Genomic DNA, 27569 nt, shown 5'->3' on the forward strand with positions numbered 1-27569 from the left:
ATCGGCGTGCAGCGGTCGGCAAGTGGTTAATGTTTTTATGCCCCTGGAAGCCCCTGTTTGCCTGACACTTTCAATACAGTTTTTAATTTATAGCACCACCTAGTTTAACAATAATATTTAATAGTTTTGTATGAGAAATTCCATCACTTACTGCTTAGAGTAGAAGTAGTCCAACACAAATTGTGACTATTGACAAGATATAGACCGCCTTTTATTTTATAAATAATGATGTGGAAATTAAACCCTATCATGTTACTACATCGAAGTACCTGGTCAGAAAGAGACAATTTCCTTACAAATCCCCTTTACAGCAGATTGGTGTCACCAAGCTTCAAGTAGGCATCTTAAGAGTTGTACCTCTCTCATCACACCAAGATAAGTACATGTATATTGTAGTGTACTAGCTATCTTTAAAGTGTATCTAAACCCAAAAACAAACATATAGCAGAATACCAATTCTTTGCTCTCTTTTGTAAGGCTTTTTCCCTTTATTACTACCTGGTAATTATGCGAGTAACACACTTCCTTTCCTAGGGTGGCTACATTTACTCAGTCCACTGTCTCTATGGGGGAAACCATGGTTTGGACCCTAGGATGCTCTCCTGATATGGACGACAAACACTCCTTCCGCTTCCTATTTCCATTATATTGATTTGATGGGACTTAGAGACTATTAGGTAGATTCAGTAAGGCCTCGTACATACCACCGGATCCGCGGATCAGTTCCAGCGGATAAATCCGGTCGTCTGTACGGCCTAGCGGATATTTATCCGCGGAGATTTCTCGGCCGGATCGATTTCAAGCGGATATAAATTTCTTAGCATGCTAAGAAATTTATCCGCTTGAATCGGGTCCAGCGGATTGATCCGGTGGTCTGTACAGACTCACGGTCGGCGTAGAATATGTAAATGAGTAGATACGCCGATTCACGAATGTACGCCCGGCCGACGCAGTACTTTTACGCCGTTTACGTTAGAGATAGGCACTAGTTGGAATAGTAATGTTAAGTATGGCCGCCGTTCCCGCGTCGAAATTCGAAATTTTTACGTCGTTTGCGTAAGTCGTCCGTGAATCGGGATTTACGTCGTTTACGTCCACGTCAAAATCAATAGGCCCGTGCGGCATACTTAGCCGCAATGCACACTGGGAAATGTAGGCGCCCGGCGCATGCGCAGTAAGAAAAAACTTCAAAAACGTAAGGTCAAGCCTTATTAACATAAAACACGCCCCCCTTACACACATTTGAATTCGGCGCCCTTACGCCCGCCCGCTTTAGGCTACGCCGCCGTAACATAGCAGGCAAGTACATTGTGAATCATGTACTTGCCTCGCTAACTTACGGCGGCATAGCTTAAATGCCTTAAGCTACGCCGCCGCAAAGTTGCGGCAACATACCTGAATCTAGGTAAAAAGATTGGAAGGAAGATAATATTTTTTACCTAGATTCAGGTCTAGGCGGCCTATCTCTAACATAAACGGCGTAAAAGTACTGCGTCGGCCGGGCGTACGTTCGTGAATCGGTGTATCTACTCATTTACATATTCTATGCCGACCGCAATGGAAGCGCCACCTAGCGGCCATCCGAAATATTGCAATCTAAGATAGGACGGCGCAAGCCGTCGTATCTTAGATATGTTTAAGCGTATCTCTGTTTGAGCATACACTTAAACATAAGTCGGCGTAGATTCTGAGTTAGGTCGGCTTATCTACTGATAAGCCGGCCTAACTCTTACTGAATCTACCTATTTGTCTTTTCAGGTAGCAGAAAGTGACAAGAACACTGGCAAAATAAACAGGCCATTTCTGCACTTGCTGAAAATGTTCTTAGCCTGAAAAAAAAAAGAAAAACAAATGCAGCCACCACATCTAAGAACTGGTAATCTACAATGAATTACATTTTAATTCTTGGGTTTAGATATCCTTTAATAAAAAAAAAACTGCCATATTTAATTTGATATATTCTTTTGCACTACATGTCCTGCTGCATTGTTTGCCTCTAAGTGGATATACCTCTTGTTTAGAAACTTCCTATGTACCATTTCAACTACTACTACTACAGAAAAATCCAACAGAAAACAAATGAATAAATGTGCACATTACATTGTTAGCTACTTAGATAATCTGTATGTCACTTGTGTGAAATGTTAGTGTTTTGACAGCTTCGAAGTCCTAACTTCCCATTAAGGTTCTTGGAAATAATGATTCTGTAGATGGATATCATTATGCATAATAGGGGAATCTATACCATTATTTCCATGGGCAAAGTCCATATTAGTAGGATTTTCTCTTTGAAAGCCAAACATTAAGGTTTCATCCATGGGATATGGAGCAAATCCTGCAGCTGTGTCGAGTGTTTGTTTGGGGACATTGGCTGGGGTTACAGGTGATGGACCCATGCTTTGTCCTAATGGATTAAGTCCCATATTAGGAAGATTGATGTTGGGAAATTGAAGGGTGTCAACTTGGCCTGGTGGTATTCCATCTAGGCCAGGGTTGAGAGGATTCAAACCACCATTTATTGGAGGATTTTCTGCTGGGATATGTGCAGCTCCGCGACCTGCTGATTTTACACCTGCTCCAGGAGAATCGTCTTCTAAAGTAAAGTCTCCAGCCATGGCTGGGTTCAGTGGATTGCCTCCAAAACTAGGTCCAACTCCTAGTAATCCTGGGAATAAGGGACTCAAAGGATGTGCAGCTCCGGCGGGACCACCCTATAATACATAGTATTCATAGTAATATGTAGGTAATGTTTTCAAAATGCGATATACAGTTTTCAATATATACATATAAAACTCCATTACTACATGCCTCTGTCAGGATTTTATTGCTGCCTGTGCCCTCACTAGGGAGATTCACTTTCTCTATTTTCGATGGTGACCCATGTCACCAAAACAAGAATTTAAAAGAGATCTTTTATTGAAACAAAAGTGGGAGGGAGTAAAGGAAAATCTTCCCAATAGGACACAGACAAAAAAACCTAGAATAAGGCTTACCTATAGGTAGTGGAAATATCTCCTAAACGTGCGCCGTTTAGGAGATATTTCACTTGTAGTCTGCCAAAAATCCCAATGGCGCATGCACGGGGAAGAAACGAAACCAAGTGCCGTTTCTTCCCCAGCCTGTGCAGTAAATGGGCGCTCTCGTGCGCATGTGCAGGAGAGACGTCACTTGGCTCTGGCAAATCACAGAGCCGGAGTCGGCAGCCCGGAAGGAAGAGGGGACAGAAGATGGACGCTGCCTACACAGGGGACATCGCTGGATTCTTTTGCAGGTAAAAACGAGACTAATGAAAAGAGTCATAAATGATTTTACAAAAATTTGGACATGGTTGGGAGATTTGGAGAAGGCCTAACATATACCTGCAACAACAGAAATATGGGGGCAGATCCTCGTACAGCGGCGCATCTGTACACCGGGCGCAGCGCATCTAAGATACACTACGCCGCCGTAACTTATTTATTTTATTTTGAATCCACAAAGAATTTGCACGTAAGTTACGGCGGCGTAGTGTATCTCTGTCGGCGTAAGGGGGTATCCCAGTGCGCATGCTTGAAATTTGACTGGAAGAAGCCAATGCTTACGACGGTGACGTCATTCTACGCAAATTCCTATTCGCGAACGACTTATGCATACAACGTAAAAAATTCAAAATTGTACGCGGGAACGATGGCCATACTTAACATTGAGTACGCCACCATATAGCAGCTTTAACTATACGCCGGAAAAAGCCGAACGCAAACGACGTAAAAAAATGCGCCGGCCGGACGTACGTTCGTGGATCGCCGTAAATAGCTCATTTGCATACTCGACACGGATTTAGACGGAAACGCCACCTAGCGGCCACTGAAAAATTGCATCTAAGATCCGACGGCGTACTAAGACGTACGCCTGTCGGATCGATCCCAGATGCTGTCGTATCTTGTTTTGTGGATACAAAACAAAGATACGATGCGGGAATTTTGAAATTACACCGGCGTATCAATAGATATGCCGGCGTAATCCTTTTGTGGATCTGCCCCACGGGCTCTGTCATTGCTAGTTTCTTTCTCAAAATGCTAGTTACCTGGCTATATCCAGAGTTCAATACTTCTGAGTCCCCAGAACAAATGAACAGCAAATGAAATTTAGAGAAAAGTCAGAACACATTATCTGTAAGTACGGAAGTCAAAGCCACAGCAGGACAGCCAAGCAACTATCATTTTCAGAAGGAGATATAAGTAACACATGCTTACATGTGTCTCTTATGACAGTTTTTTCTTATTTCGTATTCAATTTGTTTTTATTGAATTTTTTAAAACATAAATATAATTTACATTACATTATCGATAAGCATACAAAAGGATTCCACAATTAAAATAGATTCAACATTTCATACACATAAATCACAACAATAAACAATTACATATAACACAACAATATGGGTCAATCCTGCCTCCTCCTGATCTTTTACTCTCTCCTCCACCTTTGCCCTCTCCTCCCCGTCTCCCCCACCCCAGGAACAAAGACAAGAAAGGAAAAAAAAAGGGGGGGAGGGGGGGACAGATTTTTCTTACGGGGACCTACCTTTTCATAGAAACTGACAGTTTATATTTTTTCAGTATTTGTGCAAAATTGTTATTTTAAAAATAAACATTTGTTAGAGGTGCATCCACTCAATGTGCAAAGCATGCTGGGCTTGTCAATAAGAAAGTCAAGGCACTACCTGTTTGTTTTCTGACAGCATCTCTCAATTGATTAATATTGCTATGATTATCTATACTTTAGCACAGAACATACACATCTATACACAAAACATACTGATTCCCTTTAAAGCTTTACTTAATTTTCACCAAATATAGAAAGAACATTCTGCTTTATATTTTTTATGTGTTATGGATGTTTTTTTGTATGGTTTACCAAAGACTTCCAAAAAAACTGACTACTATGAACATATGAAAAAGAGGGGTGTACTGCGCTAATTCGATAAATAGTAAAGCGACAACTAAAATGTTATACAACACTAATAATAATGATCAAAGGAAGAGCTGCGCTGTTGTAAGCTAAAATGTGACACTAGTGATAATAAAGTGATAGATAAATATCAATTAAAATTATGAAAATAGCATAAAAAGAAGGGGTTAATTCCTAAATTAGGTAGAAACCTGAGAATAATCAAGTGAATAAATAGCAGTCCGTGTGAACAAACCAAAAAAAAAAAAACCCCTTAGGCCCCGTACACACGTCCGAGGAACTCGATGGGCAAAACTCATTGTTTTGCTCGTTGAGTTCTGTGTGAAGCCGCCAAGGATCTCGGCGAGCCAACTTTCCTCATTGAACAACGAGGAAATAGAGAACATGTTCTCTATTTGGCTCGACGAGGAACTCGTCGGCTTCCTCGGTCGAAAGTGTACACACGGCCGTGTTTCTCGACAGAATTCAGCTCCGATCGAGTTTCTGGCTGAATTCTGCCGAGAAACTCGGTCGTGTGTACGGGGCCTTAGGAATACCATTAACAAAGCGTCAAAGGTAAAAAATTTGAATATAATAAAAATTAATGCAGAGTGTCCATATAAACTTAAATATCCCCAGTTTTCAACAAATCCAATAGTCCAGGAAAAAGTGCTGACAGGATAGTGCCTCCACCAAACAATAACACTGCCGCTTACCAGATGGACGTGATCTCTAATTATAGGAGATCAATATGCGCGTGTGGTTGATATCCCAGCCTGGCGCATATTGATTTGACTATTTAATTCGTTGAACACTGGGGATATTTAAGAATATATGAACACTCTGAATTAATTTTTATTATATTCACATTTTTTACCTTTGACGCTTTGTTAATGGTATTCCTAAGGGTTTTTTTTTTTTTTTTTTTGGTTTGTTCACACAGACTGCTATTTATTCACTTGATTATTCTCAGGTTTCTACCTAATTTAGGAATTAACCTCTTCTTGTTATCCTATTGAGGTCTCACAGACCTATTTACAGATATCATTTTTTTCACTCAGTCGTGGTTTCATAATTTTAATTGATATTTATCTAGCACTTCATTATCACTAGTTTCACATTTTAGCTTACTATGAACATATGTAGCAATTAGCAATGAATACTCTATTTTAGTACCTGCATTTCTTCCGAACTCATCATTCCAAGCCTAGCTGGCGGTAACTGTAAAATATGTAACACTTAGTTATTAAATTTGAGAAAATTGGTTATTAATTATCAGCAAGTCCTAGTTACATACTATGGGCCAGATTCACGTAGAATCGCGGCGGCGTAACGTATCGTAGATACGTTACACCGCCGCAAGTTTTCATCGCAAGTGCCTGATTTACCAAGCACTTGCGTGAAAACTTACGCCGGCGGCCCGCCGTGCTTTGCGCGAAGTGACGTCATTTTTTCGAACGGCGACGTGCGTAGCGTACTTTCGTATTCCCGGACGTCTTACGCAAGAAGATTTTTTTTTTAATTTCGACGCGGGAACGATGGCCATACTTTATACAGCACATACGTGTGCTGTGTAAAGTTAGGGCAGGTAAAACGACGACTAAAATTGTGACAGGAAACTAGACTAGCGACGACGTACCGAACGCGAAAAACCGTCGTGGATCGCCGTAACTGCTAATTTGCATAGCCGACGCTGGAATACGATGCGAACTCCACCCAGCGGCGGCCGCGGTATTGCATCCTAAGATCCGACAGTGTAAAACAATTACACCTGTCGGATCTAAGGGCTATCTATGCGTAACTGATTCTATGAATCAGTCGCATAGATACTCTGAGAGATACGACGGAGTATCTGAGATACTCCGTCGTATCTCCGCTGTGAATCTGGCCCATAGTTACATAGTTAATCTGATTGTAAGTCCATCAAATTCAACCAAAAAAACTGCATTAAAGCAGTGATATGTTGTTAAAAAGGGAGGCAGGGTTCCAAGATGGCTGTCAGAGCACAGAGCACCACAATAATGTCATTATCATCAGAAAGACTGAGGTTTCACTATGCTCTAAAATAGCACCAGGGACAGGAGGACATCACAGATCCTTCAGCCTGTACATTTAAAGGGTTATGAAATAGTTTTTAAATCCTAATATCCTTTTAATTTACAGTAGGGTGTATATCAGGGGTGACCAACCTTTTGAAGAGTGAGGGCCACTTAAGCGACTTGGTAACCGGTCGCGGGCCACAATAAGCGGAGCGGGTGGATGGCATGTCCGTGTCTGCTCTGCTATACTCCTTTTTTTTTTCCGGATTGTATTGGAGGTAGAACACAAGTAGAATTATGTCTGCCACTACTTAGGGGTGAATGGAGGATCCAATTGGTTGTACTGTCGGACTGATCATGTGAAAGGGGCCCAAGGCTGCTTTCACACTGATGTGTTGTGGTTTACGCACACCGCGGGTACAACGTAGTGTACCTTTGGCTTTCTTGCACTTTGCAATAGATTTCTATTATAATCTGCAGGATAGGTGCACTTTCAGAAAGCTCACCAAACTTGCAGGTAATAACAGAAGTCTATGGCTCTGTGCAGGTAACCTGCAGGTAAACTGCTCTGCACCTACGGATCAGTTTGAAAGCAGCCCAGTAACCACTGCAGAACAGATATGCCTATATATATATATATATATATATATATATATATATATATATATATATATACTGTGATTTTAGTAAAAAACTGACCTTTAATAACAGTATTCTATTCTATTCCATCCCAGAGTAGGAGGTCGTGGGCCACATCAGAGGTCTCCGCGGGCCACATGTGGCCCCTGTGCCACTGGTTGGGCACCCCTTGTGTATATTTTCCCATATGTATCCCAGTCAATATTTATATTCACAGTCAGGTACTGTTGTAGAACCTCTACGATTTTAATGGACAAGTGTAATTTTTGCCACCTTTTAAAAGCAACACAGCTGATTTTTCAGAATGTTTAACATATACCGTATTTATCGGCGTATACCGCGCACTTTTTTGCCCTGAAAATCAGGGCAAAATCGTGGGTGCTCGGTATACACCAATACCCGCTTTCCCGCGCCGAGTTTGAATACTGCGCCGACATATACCGAGCGCAGTACACTCGTGTATTGTCGGGCAGTCTCGGCTCCTCCCGCGCTGACGTCCTGGACGTACAGGACGTCAGCGCGGGTAGCCGAGCATTGCCGACAATACACGAGTGTACTGCGCTCTGTATATGTCGGCGCAGTATTCAAACTCGGCGCGGGAAATGAGCGGGGAGGACGCGAGGACGCCGCAGAAGGACGCCGGACCCGACAAAGAGGACACCCAAAGCCGCAGACGGACGCCGGACCCGACGAAGAGGACACCCGAAGCCGCAGAAGGACGCCGGACCCGACGAAGAGAACACCCGAAGCCGCAGACGGACGAGGCCGCCGATGGACACCAAAACTGTAAGAACAAAAAAAAACGTTTTTTCCACAGGATTCGGGGCAACTTTAGGGGTGCGCGGTATACGCGGGAGCGCGTCATACCACGATAAATACGGTAGTTATAAAGAGTTGTTATCATGTATGAATGCTCTCTAAATCATCTGTTGCAATCATTCCATAATATGAACTAAGCTGTACAACTCCCAAAAAGCAGGAAATAACTGGGTTGAAACAACGTTTGTTTGAGGTTGTCATTTGAGGCTGTTAGCTTCTGGATTTTCTTTTGTGAGTGATGGTTTATCTGTGATCTATATTTTACCCCGGAAATCTAGACGGCTCACGTATAGCTGTTGCTAAATGTTAGGTAATGTCTCTGAAACAAAGGTTGTTTTATTTTATCATGAAAACCTTGACCTTTCGGAAGATGAATTAGGTGTTCTGTTCTTTTATAAGCATGTACTAATAAAATCTTTTTTTTTCTTTTCTTTTATTTATGGAAATGTCCTTGGCACTTTTACTTACTCCAGGTCCTCTCCCATAATTCATAAAGAAAAGATTTGGATATGGCTGAAATAAAAATATATGTGTTTAGAAAAAAATCAGACATAAGCTTTTACACAAAATAAAAATGTATTTTTTATCACTATAACTAAAGCATTATACTTCTGTTATCCAGGTCACCTTGACCACGCAGAGTGTGCACAGGATCACAGTGATAGCTGTGCCAGTAGCTTTATGTGTAATCATATGATTGGTTGTCATGGTAATCGTATGATCTGGAACCAATCAGTTTCTGATTGTTGCCGACTGATTTGTTGAATTTCCCCTATGTACTGCTAAACTCCACCCCCTTGCCATAAGTGCATTGTGGTTGGCGTAATAGCTGCACCACTACTTCACGTATCAGAGAAAGGGTATGAACTGTTCCTCTGCCTACATGCTGTCTAAAGAACTTTGACCACTCTGTGTTAGAACTTGCAACATTATAGTAATTCTTTTAGACACTTTATTAACCCTGTGTTCCCCAGAATCTATTTTATATAGTACTAAGATACTTACATTCTGTTGGTGAATATGTGGTACTCCTGCAGGGTCTGGTAAAGGGTCTGTGGCTCCTTGTTGCAATAACTTATTCATTATTGTCTGGTACTGGAGGAAATTTTAAGTAAAAAGATTAGCAAATGTTCACAGTTAATAATTCTTAAGTCTCACCCCATCTCATTGCATTTTTGAAAATCATTAGAAAGTTGAAGATAAAGATATGGTGATACATTTGAAGTTCATATTGTCTTTTGTACCACTTTGGAAGGAACTTTCCTCACTTCTTGTCCCAGAGAAGTATTCCAAAACCTGCCTAGTGGTCAGTTAGCCAACTATCACATTGCATGATCAATGAAGAGGTGGGAGCGGCAATGCCAAGCTTTACAAGATTTCTTTCTGTTTCAACAGACTATGGGCTGGATTCAGATACAATGGTGTATCTACCTGCCCGGCGTAACGTATCTCAGATACGTTACACCGCCGTAATTTAGGGCGCAAGTTCTGTATTCAGAAACAACTTGCGTCCTTAGTTACGGTGGTGTAACGTATCTGTGTCAGCTTAAGCCCGCCTAATTCAAATGTGGATGATGTGGGCGTGTTTTATGTATATTAACTGTGACCCTGCGTATTTGACATTTTTTACGAACGGCACATGCTCGAAATTCCGCCGCAAATCGTCATTGCTTTCGACGTGAATGTAAATTACGTCCAGCCCTATTCGCGAACGACTTACGCAAACGACGTAAAATGTTCAAAACTCGACGCGGGAACGACGACAATACTTAACATAGGATATGCCTCATATAGCAGGGGTAACTATATGCCGAAAAAAGCCTAATGTATACGGCGTAAAAATGCGCGGACGTACGTTTCTGAATCGGCGTATCTAGCTCATTTGCATATTCCTTGCGTAAATATACGGAAGCGCCACCTAGCGGCCAGCGTAAATATGCAGCCTAAGATATGACGGTGTAAGACACTTACGCCGGTCGGATCTTAGGAAAATCTATGCGTAACTGATTCTATGAATCAGGCACAAAAATACGACCCCGCACACTCAGAGATACGACGGCGTATCTGGAGATACGCCGTTGTATCTTCTCTGTGAATCTACCCCTAGGCAATTGAGTTAGAAGCATTTTTTGGAATGTAAAAAATGGGTTCAGACGGAAGTTCAGAGGCATTTGAAATGCCAAATTCCTGTAACAGCCTGTAAATTCTGCTAAACACATTAACTCTGATTTAGCAGCATTTTGTTTAGAGACGTTTTTCATTTTAACATTTTTTTTTACATACGATTCTAGATGCAAACGCGGCTAAAAGCGGCATGTAAACGTGGATGTTTTTAGATGCCGGTTTCTAGCTGTCAAGTTAAATTGTTCAGGGGAGGTTAAACAACGTCCTGTCTACATGAAGCCGTATGCCGCGTACACACAAACAAAACGCTGCGATTCGCGACGAGAAAAATTAAAACATGTTCTAAATTTTCTCGTTGTGATTCTCGGCAGTTTACTCATCGGGAAAAATGCTGGAAAAACCTACACACGGCCGGTTTTCTCGTCCAAGAGAAAACATGACAGTTTTCCCGATGAGAAAACTGATCGTGTGTACGTGGCATTACTCATCATTTTGACATGTTGTGTTGAATAAAGGTAATCTTACTGATATATTTTTTATTGTATACTCAGTTTTAATAGTTCGGTTCGGTGGCAGGTTTGTTTTACTATACTTTGTGGAGTTTTGGTGTCAGAATATCCACAGCAATCTTATGTTGCTCTATGTTTTAGGTACATAGGGCCAGATTCACAAAAGGGATCCGACGGCGTATCTGCTGATACGCCGTCGTATCCCTGTTTCTATCTATGCGACTGATTCATAGAATCAGTTACGCATAGATAGGCAGAAGATCCGACAGGTGTAATAGTTTAACACTGTCGGATCTTAGGATGCAGTACTGCGGCCGCCGCTGGGGGGAGTTTGCGTCGTAAACCAGCGTCGGGTATGCAAATTAGCAGTTACGGCGATCCACAAAACTTTTTCCCGTCGTTACGTTGCAAGTGTTAGTTTGCCGTCGCAAAGATAGGGCACCTTTTACAAAGTGTAAAATTAGTACACCATGTAAAAGTATACCTGTCTTTCCCGCGTCGCTTTTGAATTTTTTTTACATTTTTTTTCTCGGCGCAAGTCTTTTTTTCACGTCGCGATTCACAAAACGTTGGCGCGTCGTAATTTCGCGCAAAGCACGTCGGGAAATTTGCGTCGGGAGCATGCGCAGTACGTCCGGCGCGGGAGCGCGCCTAATTTAAATGGTACCCGCCCCATTTGAATTGGCCCGCCTTGTGCCGGACGGATTTAGGATACACCGCCGCAAATTTCCAGGTAAGTGCAGTAAATTATAACAAAATGAAGCATCTCAATGTTTTTTTTGTTTTTTTCTAGCACACCAGCACTCATTTAGCTGCACATGTAGCTACAGTTTAAGAACTGTAGATTGTCTTGCAACTTTTGTCTGCTGGTAATATGTCATTATATCCAGTGCAAATGATGACTGTTCATTGCAATGATATAGGATGTGTTATTTTGTAACACGGGTACTGGTAATGATGTAAATTTTCATAAAACCCAGGCTTCCTTTGAGCTTCACTGAGCTTCTGTCAGACAAGCCTATGGAGAAGATGATACAGGCAATAAAGCTATCGGTTATTACAACTGGTAGTACTGAAAATGATCTCTAATGGATAAAGTAGACATTTAAAAAGTCCATTGGTTGCTGTTATACTACTTAATAGTTCCATTGGATTTGCTTATATACAGTATCTCACAAAAGTGAGTACACCCCTCACATTTTTGTAAATATTTTATTATATCTTTTCATGTGACAACACTGAAGAAATTATACTTTGCTACAATGTAAATTAGTGAGTGTGCAGCTTGTATAACAGTGTAAATTTGCTGTCTCCTCAAAATAACTCAACACACAGCCATTAATGTCTAAACCGCTGGCAACAAAAGTGAGTACACCTCTTAGTGAAAATGTCCAAATTGGGCCCAAAGTGTCAATATTTTATGTGGCCACCATTATTTTCCAGCACTGCCTTAAAGGAGTTGTAAAGGAAAACATTTTTTTTGCTCAAATGATTGTTTACAGGGTATAGAGACATAGGCCCGGATTCAGAAAGACTTACGACGGGCGTATCAGTAGATACGCCGTCGTAAGTCTGAATCCGCGCCGTCGCAACTTTAAGCGTATGCTCAAACTGCGATACGCTTAAATGTTGCTAAGATACGACCGGCGTAAATCTCCTTCGCCGTCGTATCTTAACTGCATATTTACGCTGGCCGCTAGGGGCGTGTACGCTGATTTACGCCTAGAATATGTAAATCAGCTAGATACGCCTATTCACGAACGTACACCCGGCCGTCGCAGTACAGATACGCCGTTTACGTAAGGCTTTTTCCGGCGTAAAGTTACCCCTGCTATATGAGGCGCAGCCAATGTTAAGTATGGATGTCGGGCCAGCGTCAAATTCTCCGTTGATTACGTCGTTTGCGTAAGTCGTTCGCGAATAGGGCTGTGTTTAATTTACGTTCACGTCGAAAGCATTGACTTTTTGTGGGTTAATTTGGAGCATGCGCACTGGGATACTTTCACGGACGGCGCATGCGCCGTTCGTAAAAAGCGTAATTTACGTGGGATCACGATGATTTTACATAAAAGACGCCCACATCTTACACATTTGAATTAGGCGGGCTTACGCCGGCCAATTTACGCTACGCCGCCGCAACTTACGGAGCAAGTGCTTTGTGAATAATGTACTTGCCTGTCAAAGTTGCGGAGGCGTAGCGTAAATAGGATACGCTACGCCAGCACAGAGTTACGCGCTTCCCTACCTGAATCTGGCCCATAATAGTTAACTGATTCCTTTTAAAAACAATTAAAAATAGATAAAAATCAATCATATAATGTACCTGTAGTTTCAGTTTCATTTTTGCATGTTATCCTGCCTCTGTGCTGTATAGAGCCATAGAGAAGTGATGGTTTGGAAAACGAAACTAGAAGCTCCCAGTACTGTGGTCATCAGGAAACAGACAACCAGGAAGTGTCCAGAACAGAGCAGAATTACAGCAACATCAGAGCAAAAACGAACAATGAGGATATGAAACCAGGACTGCAGTAAGGTAAAGGAAGCTATTTAGCTAAAAAAAAAAATTCCTTTAGTGACCCTTTAACCCTTTTGGGCATGGAGTTCACCAGAGCTTCACAGGTTGCAACTGGATTCCTCTTCCACAGGAAGACATCACGGAGCTGGTGGATGTTAGAGACCTTGTGCTCCTCCACCTTCCATTTGAGGATGCCCCACAGATGCTCAATAGTGTTTAGGTCTGGAGATATTTAATAGTGTTTATAAGAAAAGCGATATGTAAACCCACCTAAGGCCACTTGCACACTGGAGCTTGAAAAAGCTCAATACAGCATTTATGTTTTACTGATCTAAAATGCATATTCTTAAAGCGGGGGTTCACCCAAAAATAAATTTTTAACATTACATTAGGCCGAGTTGTCCTAATGACAATCGGCTGTTTTTTTTGTTTTTTTCTCATACATACCGTATTTCACCGCCGCTTCCGGGTATGTCTTCTGCGGGAAATGTATTGTTTGGGTGAACCTCCACTTTAAGTAAAAAAATAAATGAAAAATCTGTATTCCCAGTCACTATTTTGCACCGATACATGCAAATACACCCACATGAGAATAAATATTAATTAATTTTCCCTAGGAATTTATTGTGTCCGCAAATGTGCAAACATGCAAATTTGCGCATAAATATGCACAAATCCGCACAAAACAAATGTCTGAAATTACATCCAAAAAGCAAATGCTCAAACATCAGTACCGTGTACAAGACGCCTAAAAAAGATGGGTCCTAAACAAACCAAATACTTTTTTAAAACTGATCCAGGAAAATGCCACCCCAACCACAGCAATGCATTTTCCAAGTTTCTTTAGCCTCGTACACACGCTCGGTTTACTCGACATGAACCAGCAAGAAAACTGCTGGCAGAGCTTTCTTGCCGAGTATACCGTGCGTGTGTACGAGGCTTTCAGGTTTCTCGTCAAGAAAACTTTCCTGCCGAGAAACCCAAGAGTGTGTATGCTTACCTGTCGCCATGAAAACCCGCGCATACTCAAAATGACTTTGACACATGCGCGGTAGCTTCCTAGGCATAGGTAGGGTGCAGCAAGATGGCGGCAACGGCATCAAATGTGACGAGCGCATGATCGTCGTACGCGATGACGTTACCGCGTTCTTACCTTTCAAAAGAACCGCGGTTCTTTTGAAAGGAGTGTCTGTACACTCGGGCGGCAAGAGATTCTTGCCAAGAATCTCGTCAGGAAAAACAATGTTTTTTTTCCTGACGAGATTCTGGCCCGTGTGTACAGGGCTTTATAGTAATCAATATACTTTTGAGATGCATTAAATAATGCACATAAGTATAATTGCATAATAATAATATATTAAACCTAAGCCAGGGTAATGATTACCATAAACAATGCTACCGTTTGGATTTGACCATCAGCTGGACCACCCTTTGTGGGAATCAGAGTTGGATCTGCTTGCTGTATATTTGGATACCCTAGTGGCAGTATAGGCTGGTGCATAAGCTGATCTGCCTTTGCTGATGTAGCTGTTGATTGTTGGGGAACCGTCTGTCCATCCTGTCCAGGTTTAGCTGGTTGACCTACAGATGGCATCCCTGGCAATGGTGGAGGATGTATGGGCAAGGCATACTCAAACTGCAAAAAATTCAAAATTCAAAATTACTTAACATGTCGTCATATGCATTTTATTTTTCTCTTAAATGAGATTTCTAATGCTTTTGCAAATTCAATTAATAATACAAGGAGCATGGTGCAGTAATCGAAAGCCAAATAAGAACAAGATGGAATCTGTTTACTTGCTATGGATACTGATCTCTGCTGTACTGCATGGCTTGCTCCTTTCATTGTTTAATTGAAAAAGCCCTTTCAAACTATAGAAGTGTGAAAGGAAAACAAAATGTAAATGTTAGGAAGAGGCTGGGTTGTTGCTCAAAGTGAGTGTGGTGATGGTGGTAGGGGGTAAGTTGTTTACCATTACTTATATATGAGATCCTGAGTGGCAGATTCTATAGTCATACTTAACAACATTTATGTGTATTTTCTATGTGCTATATATTAAAAATGAATAGACCACTAAATAATTTGCACAGCAGAGCATAAGCTCTAACAAGCAGGACCCTCTATAATTCCTACTGTATTATATTGTATAATTGTACTGTTTGCCCTAATGTTGTAAAGCACTCAATAAACTGTTGGTGCTATATAAATCCTATATGCTAATAATAATAATAATAATAATAATAATAATAATTTTAGACAAAATGCCTGGATGACATTACCTGCTGATTGTCTGGCATTTGTGACCGTTGATGTAACCAAGGATACATATGTGGCGGTAAAAGCCCATGTAGCCACAAAGTAGAATAGGGATCGTTATAACCAAATCTTGAAAGCTGCAATAAAAATTAGTTAGATACTGTTTACTCAGGCGTTGCAATTCAAAACAGCATATGAATCTATTACATAGAATTATGTAAATCTGAGCTTAAACAAGAGTTGCTTTCTAAGAAACAAGTTCTTAATTCGTTTTTGACAAACCTGTGAAGACATTACACAGGATAAACAGACATTTCTGCTGAAGTGAGGGTATGATTAGCAGTGATACTATTAGGCTGGGTTCACACCTCAGCACGGAGCGGCTCCCAGCAGGGGTCCAGTGCGTCCCTGTTCACCGTTTCAGGTTCGATTTCAGCCTGAAATTTTGTCTGAATTCGGACCTGAAACGGACCAGAAGATGCACAGGACTCCTGTGCAAATCGCACCAGAGTGGCTCCAGAGATGTGTGAACCAGCTCCATAGAGAGCCAGACGCAATCTCCTGACATACAAATTGGATGCAGGGGAAACCTGCATCCAATTCGCACTAGTGTGAACCCAGCCTTAGACCTTTAGGACGTCCGGTTCTGCAGGAACCATGTATGGGCAGGCTGAATGTACCCAAGTTGATCGATCGATCAACTTGGGTACAACCAGCCTGTTGGCTTTACATGTGAATATTGTTAGTGGCTGTTATAGCAGCTAACAATGATCACTGTGTTCTGCTGGCGGCTAATACCCCACTCCAGAGGCTGCAGGAAAGAAAATTGCTCCATCTATGGCCCACTTTAGTTTTATATGACAACATTCAGAGTTTCCTAGAAACCAGAAATAAAGCTGACAATTTGGCTTGCTTCCCACATGTCAAATCCCAGGCCTGTAGATAGATTGCTGAGGCACCAAGCATAGCACTTTAGAGTGCTTACACCAGGGACGTGCGGTGAGATCAGTGATTAGCTGGGGGGAGGGTAGGAAAGGCATATGATAGCCATGGTTCCCAAATTTTGAGGAACTTGACATGAGTGTTGCCACGGATGCTTGACACTTGTTCATTAGGCATCAACGTGATCATGCAATTTTTTACCCCCTGAAAGGGGACAGATGTTTTTTTCCAGGCTTGGACAATAGTTATTTTCTAACAGAAATAGGTAGGAGGCAAGTTTCCATTTATAAGAAAACAGGCCTGGAATTGGACAGTGTAATAAGGCAAACTTGGCCTTTTTTTTTGGTACGGGCCGGTGAAACAACGTGAATAGGAGGCCAAATACTCAAGACCAGAAGCCAATTAGTCTAGGACATTTCCACCATATATGTATAATGTCCCCGCGATGACCACAACCCTGGAAGCAGCGGTCACTGTGGGATGGATTGGCATGGGCAATGCGAGCAGGGACCCAATACCAGTGTAGAAGCACCTTATATGCCACCTCCAAGGTGGCTGGTTTAAATGAGCATTTGGCCACAGAAGACCAGGTCCGCTCCAGTCCACCAAGTCTATTTTGGTAGCCAAATCTCGTTTCCACTGAGCTATATAAGTGACAGAGGTATGAGATGAGTGATTATTTGGAGAAGCATAGAGGGCCGAGATGAGGCATCCTGTGGAATGCAGGCAAACAGGTTTAAATGTGGTTTTCTGGAATGGGTACCTAGCAGTCCTGCTCAGCGAGGTGAGCCCATGCTGAAGTTGGAGGTAGCGGAAGAGCTCCTCTTCAGGTATATCATGGGTCTCCCGAAGCGAAGCCCACGTGGGAAGTGATCTGGTGGTCAGGAAGTGTCAAACATGTGAGAACCCATTAGCGACCCACCAAGAGAATTCCCGTGGTTGGTCCAGACCCGGGGGAAAGATAGGATTATTAATGATTGGGAGCAGAAAGGGTGACATGAGGCAAGCGGAGTACCGCACAGAGTCCCAGACTTGTAAGCTATGATGCATGAGTGGACTCAAAGTTTATGGGCGAAGGTTATGGGGTAGCCAGAGGAGGGTTGGCATGGCGATGGGAGCACAGTTGGGTAGTTCCAAGAGAACCCACAAAGGAGTATCAAATGTAGCATGAAGCAGGGATAATTAGGTGATCTGGGCAGCCAGAAGTTTGGGCAAGATAGTCATTTTCACTGAATTAATACGACCTATCCATTATAAGTGTGGGAATTGCCAAGACTACATAAGGGAAGATAGGGTAGCAATGGGTAATAATTAGAGGCAAATAAGGAGGAGTATGAGGAGGTCAGCAGAATCCCGAGTTAGTCAGTGTGGGAGGACGTCCATTGGAAAGTGAAATGGGACTGTAGCCGAGTGACCAGGTCAGGGACCAAGGTCACGTTAAGGGCAACAGTTTTTGTTGAGACTGAGATTAATACATAAGCCCAATATTGATGTGAATCGTGAAAGGGCCAGCTGTAGATTGGGGAGTGTGATGAGAGCATTGGTGACGGTCAATAGGGCATCATCTGTGAAGCGGTTAAGCTTATACTTATTGCCTAAATAAAGGATTCTGGAGATATTCGGGTCAGCCCGGAGGGCCATTGCCAAAGGCTCCAGTGCCAGGATAAAGAGAGCTGGAGACAGGGGACAACCATGCCTTGTGCCCCGGAAAATGGTAATCAGGGACGTGAAGAACCCTGCATAGTTCACTGAAGCAGAGAGAGTCGAGTATAGGGCCTGGATCCAGGCTAAGATGGCCCAAACAAGACAGTACAAAGTGCAAATATTCCCATGACAAGGAGTCTAAGGCTTTGTAGAGGTCCAAAGAGAGTAGGAACCCAGGAATTTTCTGCTGATGTAGGAGGTGTATGAGGTGGACCAGGTGGCGCAAATATTTATTAATACAGAGGCTTAGGATCTTTATTAAAATCTTCATATCCTCATTTAGGAGAGAGATAGGACAGAAGACTTGTGGTTGAGTGTCCTCTGAAGTTTTAGGGAGCACAGTAATGTGTGCCCTGAGTGCGTCTAAAGAAGGCAGGGACCCCTGTTTCAAGGCATTGATGTAATTGACTAGGTGCGGTGCTAGAGGCCCAGCAAATTTGTTGTAATAAAGGCCAGAGAAGCCACCCGGGCCAGGAGCCGAGGAAGGCTTTCAGGACTTGATAGCCTGAAAGACTTCAGCCTTCGTGATACTAGCATTGACTGTGTGAGAAAAACATGGGATTATGGATAAATCTTCTACCCATAAACCCATGTATTTTCCTTGTAATTAAGAGGGCTGGGCTGGAAGGGAGCATACCCCCTTCTATGACACTGCAGCGAGAGGAGAGCCTCCACTGCAGCATTTTTATTGGACAGCTTGTTCTAATGGTGCTTTACTATTGCTCAAAGCTGTCCATTGAGCTCAGTGCCTCTGACAAGTAGTGAGAGGCACTATGAGCACTATGAGCGCATCCTCTCAGTCTGCTGCAAACAGCATGTGTTAGCTGCACAAGGAGCCCTGTATCTCCAGAACCATAGGTGGCAGGAGGCCCAAATTTCGATCCCAGGTCACCGAGCTACGACCCTTGAAGATCGGCCATTTTTTTTCTTTATTAAAAGTCAGCAGTTACAAGAAGTGTAGGTGCTGACTTTTAATAAACAGACACTTACCTGTCCCATGGTCCAGTGATGCGGCCATCCAGAGCTTTGCTTCTCTCCCCCTCCTCTCCACTGCGCCATCATAGCAACTGTGGGCACCCGACCATGACAACTTATGGCTTTACAGCCGGGCATGCCCTGCGCATGCACGAGTCCCACTGCGCTCTGCTATTGGCCAGTCAATCTTCTGGGACCTGTGACATGTCCCAGAAGATTTATGGCAGGAAGGGGCCACCTAGAGCGAGAGGAGAAGTCGCTTAGGCGGCTGAGAAGAGGACGTTTCACAGGAAGTCCCACTAAAAAGAAGTTACCCACCCCCCCAAAAAATTACATGCCAAATGAGGCATGTAAGGGGGCGGGAGTGCTTAAAGCGAAAGTTCCACTTTTGGGTGGAACTCTGCTTTAATACAGGGTGCTTCCATGATGCTGTGTTTGCAAAACAATCTAATAAGAAAGATTAGCAGTGTCTGCCTACTTGTGGATTGTCTTTGTCTAATTGTTACTCCATATAGTGGACAGGTGTGTGCCCCTCTTATGACTCATTTAGCTGTGTAATTGTTGGGTCAAATAATATTCTATATACAGCACAGAAACCTGCAATTTTCATTCAGCAGATTGTAGAGCTCTACCTGTTGAAATGGTGTGGGAAATACCCAATTTGTGTATATTTAAATTCTTACCTGAGGCAGAGCAGTAAGTTTATTGGCTGACTGTAGCTGTTGCATTGTCTTAATAACAAAAAAAAAAGACAACAAATATTACTATTACTATGACTTTTAAAGAGCAATTACATCAAAATACTATTACATGAAAATATGTTTGATGTATATGTGCTTTATTCTGCCTGGTTAAGATGTTATTACCTGCTCCAGGTTGTAAAAAAATGATCACATTCATCAAAAATGTTAAAAAAATAATAGGGGCAGATCCACAAAAGAATTACGCCGGCGTATCTATTAATACGCCAGCGTAATTTTAAGTTTCCTGCGTCGTATCTTTGTTTTGTATCTTCAAAACAAGATACGACGGCATCTCGGGTCGATCTGACAGGCGTACGTCTTAGTACACATCAGATCTAAGATGCAATTTTTCGGCAGTCGCTAGGTGGCGTTTCCGTCAAATTTCGTGTCGAATATGCAAATTAGCTAGTTACGGCGATCCACGAACGTACGTCCGGCACATTTTTTTACGTCGTTTGCGTTCGGCTTTTTCCGGCGTATAGTTAAAGCTACTGTTATGAGGCATACTTAATGTTAAGTATGGCCATCGTTCCCGCATAGAAATTTGAAATTTTTACGTCGTTTGCGTAAGTCGTTCGCGAATAGGGATTTGCGTAGAATGACGTCACCATCGGAAGCATTGGCTTGTTCCGGGTTAATTTCGAGTATGCGCACTGGGATACCCCTACGGACGGCGCATGCGCAGTTAAAAAAAAAACGTTGTTTACGTCGGGTCACAACGTATTTACATAAAACACGCCCCCATCACAGAGATTTGAATGTCGCGCCATTACGCCGCCAAAGATACACTACGCCGCCGTAAGTTACGGCGCGGGTTCTTTGTGGATTTGAAAAAAAAAGTAAGTTATGGCGGCGTAGTGTATCTTAGATACGCTACGCCCGGCGGAATAATGCGCCGCTGACTGTGGATCTACCCCATAAAGTTTGAAGGAAGTTTTACTAAGAAGGGATTGCTGCAACACATGGAGCTACTTGGTCCTTGGTGCAACACAGCTCTGGAAATCAATGGTTTAGTAGATAATCCCTCACTATGGAGAATTATTACATGTTGTTAGGGTGTCACAGTGTTTAGCACTTTCGACTTGCAGGGCTTGATTCACAACTACACAATATCAGTATGAAATGAATAAGAGATAGCGCTAATATCAACTAGTGCTGATTATATACAGTAATGTGAGTGATATTAATTCAATTCCAGTGAATAATATAAGTAAGAAACAACAACACTTATGAGATATAAACTCTCTCTAATGGTGTAACACAGTGAGTTCGTAATGGGTTAAGGAAACTGAACCCATATGCAGCCCTAAAGCCACTCAGCTGATGTCTCCTTCCCACTGCTTCTCATTAGATAGACAACGACCTTCTCAAGCAATTCAGTCAGAAACACTCCAACGGATATGTAAAAGAAAAAAAGAGAGGACAAGCCTCATAGTACAATACTGTATGGCCAGAAGGGTGGACAAGATACTACACCGACGGTGTATACACTCACACATCCGCCGATAAACACAGGCTCAGAGTCAAAAGTTGCCGCTCAGTGCGATGGTCTCCTCACAAGGATTGTAGTCCCGTCACATAGGCTAAGCCACGTGACGAGTGGTGTTACGCGTGGGGGAGGAGCCTATGTGACGGGACTACAATCCTTGTGAGGAGACCATCGCACTGAGCGGCAACTTTTGACTCTGAGCCTGTGTTTATCGGCGGATGTGTGAGTGTATACACCGTCGGTGTAGTATCTTGTCCACCCTTCTGGCCATACAGTATTGTACTATGAGGCTTGTCCTCTCTTTTTTCTTTTACATATCCGTTGGAGTGTTTCTGACTGAATTGCTTGAGAAGGTCGTTGTCTATCTAATGAGAAGCAGTGGGAAGGAGACATCAGCTGAGTGGCTTTAGGGCTGCATATGGGTTCAGTTTCCTTAACCCATTACGAACTCACTGTGTTACACCATAAGAGAGAGTTTATATCTCATAAGTGTTGTTGTTTCTTACTTATATTATTCACTGGAATTGAATTAATATCACTCACATTACTGTATTTAATCAGCACTAGTTGATATTAGCGCTATCTCTTATTCATTTTATATAATTTTTGGTTTTGTTCACCCTCTTGATACGCAGCTTTTATTATTTAATTATTTTTGTTGGTTTTTTCTTATATTAGTTTAATTTGGTAGCGCAGTAGTACCACTCTTTTTACAATATCAGTATGGTGTTTGTATGTGCTCCCCATTGTTGCATTTGTTTTCCTGATTTTGTACCCCTGTGGTTTATGAATAATCTGTATTTGTTTTCTACCTGAAAATCATCCCTGAAATGTCTTTGCCTATGGATTTAACATAGACATTAGAAATATGTAAGCTCTTCTGGGTCACTGACAATAATATATAGGCTTTATATAAGCTCATGCAGAGTAGAGATTGCAGTACAGACTTTAGATTGTTACAAAGCATCTTTGGAACAGTAACTATGGGATAAACATTAGATTGAAAATAAGCTCCTCTGGGGCAAAGACTGTGATATGGACATTACATTGTAAGTGGTATCTTCCACTTGTAAGTGAGGATCCTCATGGGTACTGACTATGGAGTAGATATTAGATTGTAAGTAAGCTTCTCTGGGGCAGAGTCTGTGATAAAGACATTAAATTGTAAGTAGAGTCTCCAAGGGCAGTGACCATGGAATATACATTAGATTGCAGACAAGCTCCTCTGGGGCAGAGACTGTGACATAGATGGTAGGTTGTAAGTAAGATCCTCAGGGACATTGACTGTGGAATAGGCATGGGATTGTAAGCAAGCTACTCTAGGGCACTGAATGAACTAGGCTGTCTGAGGCATTGACTGCCATATTGCAGTGTCAGTAAGCTTCCTTGGAGTAATGACTGTGGTATAGACATTAGATTGTTTGTATGCTCCTCTGGGGCACTGACTGAGACATAGACATTAGATTGCATGCAAATTGATTTACCTCAAGACTCATACTGGCCATTCCATGTGTCCCTCCTACTTGAGGATTCACCTAGATAAGTAAATAACACAGTTGATACACCTTGTTTACATTGTACTTTCCAATGGACAATGCCTCCCTGAACTGATATTTAGGTTTTGCAGGGCTACAGGAAATTTGTATCACATCCTGTCTTGGGCTTAGGGGCTCCAATATGTATATATCCCCACTAGAATTCCCAGCTTCATCCAACTGCTCCAGTCGAATAAATAAGTGGATATTGGGGCATGCCTCCTGATTATTTGTGCTGTTTAACTGCTCAAGATATTGTAGCGCCCTGCTCCCAATGACTGGGGCGCTATTCTAAATTTAGAGGGTGTCTGAGCCTATAGTGGGCTCAGACTTTGCTGAATTACATTGAAATTAGGCTCAGTTCTGGCTATGGTTGTGCTTGATGGGATTTCCCCTGATGCCTGTAGGTGGTGTTACCACCTCAGGCCCATGTTGGAACACAAGCGAACCATAGTGTGTTAAGTGACCCTTCTCGGCAGCAGCCCAGTGAGAGTGGTGCCCCGCTGTGCATGCCGGGAAGGGATACTTAAGGGGCAGACGCCGTTTTTCGGGGTCCTTCGCCTTGTGGCCCTCCTGGCGCGAGGCACGTGTGTGATCTAGACCTTGGGACCACGTTGGCCCAAGGTCGCATCTCCATGGAGTAGGCCCAGTTATGCTGACTGGGGCCTACGATTAAAAAGGGGATCCCAAGCTGTCCATACAAATGGGGGAAGCTGCTTAACGAAGGAAACCGGGGGAGGACCTGCCCTAGAGGAGACCAAGCTAATGTCTCGGGATAGGCCTGGTGACTTTGTTATAAAGGGATCCACTACTCTATTTGTCTTAAAGTCCACTGGATCAGCTTAAAGCTGTGGCAGAGACTGTTCTTATACTGTTCGTTTCTCATCCCGGTTGCTAGGTAATGTGAGAGGGGTCTATCCGGGTGAGCAATACCCACTCAGGAGAGAGTGGTGAATACTGGAACTTTTTGGTGTGCTCTGTCCCGCGTACCTGAACCTTCCCCCTTCTCTCCTTCTACCTTCTACTTTCTCCACAAGTTTTACTGCAGCAAAAATAAAACCTAACAGTTGAAGGTTTTACATCTTGTGTGGACATTGCAATTTCTACAGACTTTCCTCCCCTGACAACGAATCTTGAGGTAACGTGCAAGACCCAAATCTAAACCAGAAGCTCCTACGGGGGTAGTGCTACACTATTATAAAGCTAAATGATGGTGGCACTGTACTATTTGATAAACAGAAAGCCAGTAGAGGAAAACTCACCATATCTCCAGATAAGACCAGAATATCAAAGTACAGCACACAAAAAATTACACAATTTACCCTACATCGAGCTTTACCAAGCTAGCCTCATCTCTGCTGGTCTCTAAAAACTCATAAATTCATTACATATTTAGAGGGAAAACCGATATTGTTATAGATATAAATAATAAAGGTGTTTTGTGGATAGGTACACTGCAACTAGAAGGTGTACTTGGGTGTTCCATCGTGCATGTTCAAAGATGACCAGGTTCAGTCAGTCATTGTACTCATAAGGAATAACTTCAAGTGGGCCCTATTAAGATTGTAACTTGTTCTACTTATATGTGGGCTCAGAAAATGTAACAGGAAGTGCTTTTTGTTATGTGAAGGTATTGTGGACATTTAAAAAATATATATAAATTCATACATTCTAGTTAAACTTTGCATGTCTGCTATGCTGGCATTGCAGATAGCTTAACCACTTCTCGCCCGGTCAATAGTATATTGACGTTCAGGAAGTTGTTGTGTTATCCTGACTGGAGGCTCTTTACCACGTGATCAGCTGTGTCCAATCACGGCTGATCACGATGTAAACAGGAAGAGCCGTTGATCGGCTCTTCCTCACTCGCGTCTGACAGACGCGAGTAGAGGAGAGACGATTGGTGGCTCCCCTGACAGGGGGGGTTCGCGCTGATTGTTTATCAGCGCAGCCCCCCCTCGGATGCCCACACTGGACCACCAGGGAAGGGGGCAACCATAAAAAAATACCAGGGAAGGGGGCAACCATAAAAAAAAAACAATAAAAAAAATGAGCACAATAGATGCCAATTAGTGCCCACAAATGGGCACTGACTAGCAACATGGGCACTGACTGGCACAAATTGGTAAATAAATAAGTGATACCCAGCAATGCCATCAGTGCCACCCCTCAGTGTCCATCAGTGTTACCCCTCAGTGTCCATCAGTGCCACCTCTCAGTGCCCATCCGTGCCCAGTGCCCACCTATCAGTGTCCATCTGTGCCACCCATAAGTACCCATCAGTGCCACCCATAAGTGCCACCCATGAGTGCCCATTAGTGCCGCCTATGAGTGCCCAGTGCCGCCTATGAGTGCCCATCAGTACCGCCTATGAGTGCCCATCAGTGCCGCATACCAGCGCCGCCTTTCAGTGCCCATCAGTGGCGCCTCATTGGTGCCTATCAGTGCCACCTCATCGGTGCCCATTAGTGCCACCATATCAGTGCCCATAATTGAAGAAGAAAACTTACTTATTTACAAAAAAAATTTACAGAAGAAAATAAAAACTTTTTTTTTTTCTAAATTTCCGGTCTTTTTTTAGTTGCTGCGCAAAAAATAAAAATTGCAGAGGTGATCAAATACCACCAAAAAAAAGCTCTATTTGTGGGAACAAAATTATAAAAAAAACATGGGTACAGTGTAGCATGACCGCGCAATTGTCATTCAAAATGCAAAAGGGCTGAAAGCTGAAAATTGGCTTGGGCAGGAAGGTGCGTAAGTGCCTGGTATGGAAGTGGTTAAATAATAAATTATGTAAACTTTTTTTTTCTGTTTTAAATGTAGTGATGAAGGCCTAGACTAGAGCAATGTTGGTATTTTACTGGTGTTTGTTTAACTTTTTGAGAGATTGCACCTCACATTCTGTCTTGGTAACAGATGGTCACTGTGACAGGAAGTGATTGAAAACCTCTTCATGTTAAAGTTTTTCCTTCACTTGCAGTTTTTGTTGATAAAAGGAAGTAATGGTGGTGATTGGTGGAACATATAGCAATAACAACTTTACAAAGGTTCTAACGTTTTACCTACACCATATGAAGCTAAAGAAATGCCACTTTGCAAACCACTGAGACCATTGTGCCTGCTTTGGTTTAATTAATACATGAAACAAATATTCCATGTGTGTTTTTTTTTTTTAAACATGATCCTTTATCATTAACAGAAACATTAAAAAGGGAAATGTTAAGTACTTACTGGATAGGAGAGAACAAAGCCAAGCATAGATAAAACCAATGCCAGTTTCTCCATCTTTCAGAGCAGGAACTGTTTAAGAAAATAGAGTTTCTAATAATGTTTAAATATTTTAGGAATCTCCAATGTGACATCACAAATTATGGTAAACTAACTGACACTGCGCTGATATTATTAAAAGTACATTTCTGTATCAAAGTCTAATCTAAAAAAGGGATACTGTCATATCATTTCTAAAAGATGAGCTATTACTGTTAATATTAGAAATCCTTACATTTGGATACGTGTGCTTTGAAAGGCTTTACGAGCTAGCAAGGTTTTGTCAGAATAACACATTTGCATGAACTATGCATGTGGAAATGTAAACCAAAACCTACCTTGTAGTCTCTCTGACTTCTTCAATAGCAGAGGTCTGTTTAATGGTAATCAAACATTATCCAAACTCTTTTTTGACTACAATTTAAACCACATTTAAATAGAAAACAGCCAATCAGGTGAAAGAAAAAGAATGTATCCCTTGTGTAATTAGTTGAGGGATTTTTATTGTCTACAAAGCATTTCACACAACCTTATTACACTTAATTGCACAGTAAAGTTTCAGGCTGGCTTAATATCCCCTATAATCTGTATTTTCACAACAAACACTACAAGAAGGTGAACAGCCTCCTGAAATAAGAGTGGTGTGGATCTTGTAATTAAGGTAGCCAAATGTGCTTGGATTCCCCAGACAGTAATGTTAAGCCTCGTACACACGATCGGTCCATCGGATGAGAACGGACCGATGGACCGTTTTCATCGGTTAACCGATGAAGCTGACTGATGGTCCGTCGCGCCTACACACCATCGGATAAAAAAACGATCGTGTCAGAACGCGGTGACATAAAACACAACGACGTGCTGAAAAAAACGAAGTTCAATGCTTCCAAGCATGCGTCGACTTGATTCTGAGCATGCGTGGGTTTTTAACCGATGGTTGTGCCTACTAACGATCGTTTTTTTTCCCATCGGTTAGGAATCCATCGGTTAAATTTAAAGCAAGTTGGCTTTTTTTTAACCAATGGTTAAATAACCTATGGGGCCCACACCCGATCGGTTTTGACTTATGAAAACGGTCCATCAGAC

The 27569-nt window shown here is 42.3% G+C and overlaps 1 protein-coding gene across 2 annotated transcripts; it reads right to left on the reverse strand.

Annotated features, from left to right (window-relative positions):
• Positions 1-1679: 1679 nt before the first annotated feature.
• Positions 1680-26885, reverse strand: AMBN (ameloblastin). 2 transcript variants are annotated; one of them, XM_040327812.1, is made up of 10 exons: positions 26825-26885; positions 26451-26519; positions 23169-23219; positions 20136-20183; positions 15855-15968; positions 14974-15210; positions 9432-9521; positions 8895-8939; positions 6106-6150; positions 1680-2711 (listed from the first exon to the last, which is right to left on the reverse strand). In XM_040327812.1, the coding sequence occupies exons 2-10, from the start codon at positions 26502-26504 to the stop codon at positions 2181-2183; spliced, it is 1215 nt and encodes a 404-aa protein (XP_040183746.1). In that variant the 5' UTR covers positions 26505-26519; positions 26825-26885; the 3' UTR covers positions 1680-2180. The 2 variants fall into 2 exon arrangements, with proteins under 2 accessions (XP_040183746.1, XP_040183738.1); XM_040327804.1 differs by having other exon boundaries at positions 14959-15210.
• Between the last annotated feature and the right edge of the window lie 684 nt (positions 26886-27569).

This window comes from Rana temporaria, chromosome 1 (genome assembly GCF_905171775.1).
Source record: "Rana temporaria chromosome 1, aRanTem1.1, whole genome shotgun sequence".
Lineage (NCBI taxonomy): Eukaryota > Metazoa > Chordata > Amphibia > Anura > Ranidae > Rana > Rana temporaria.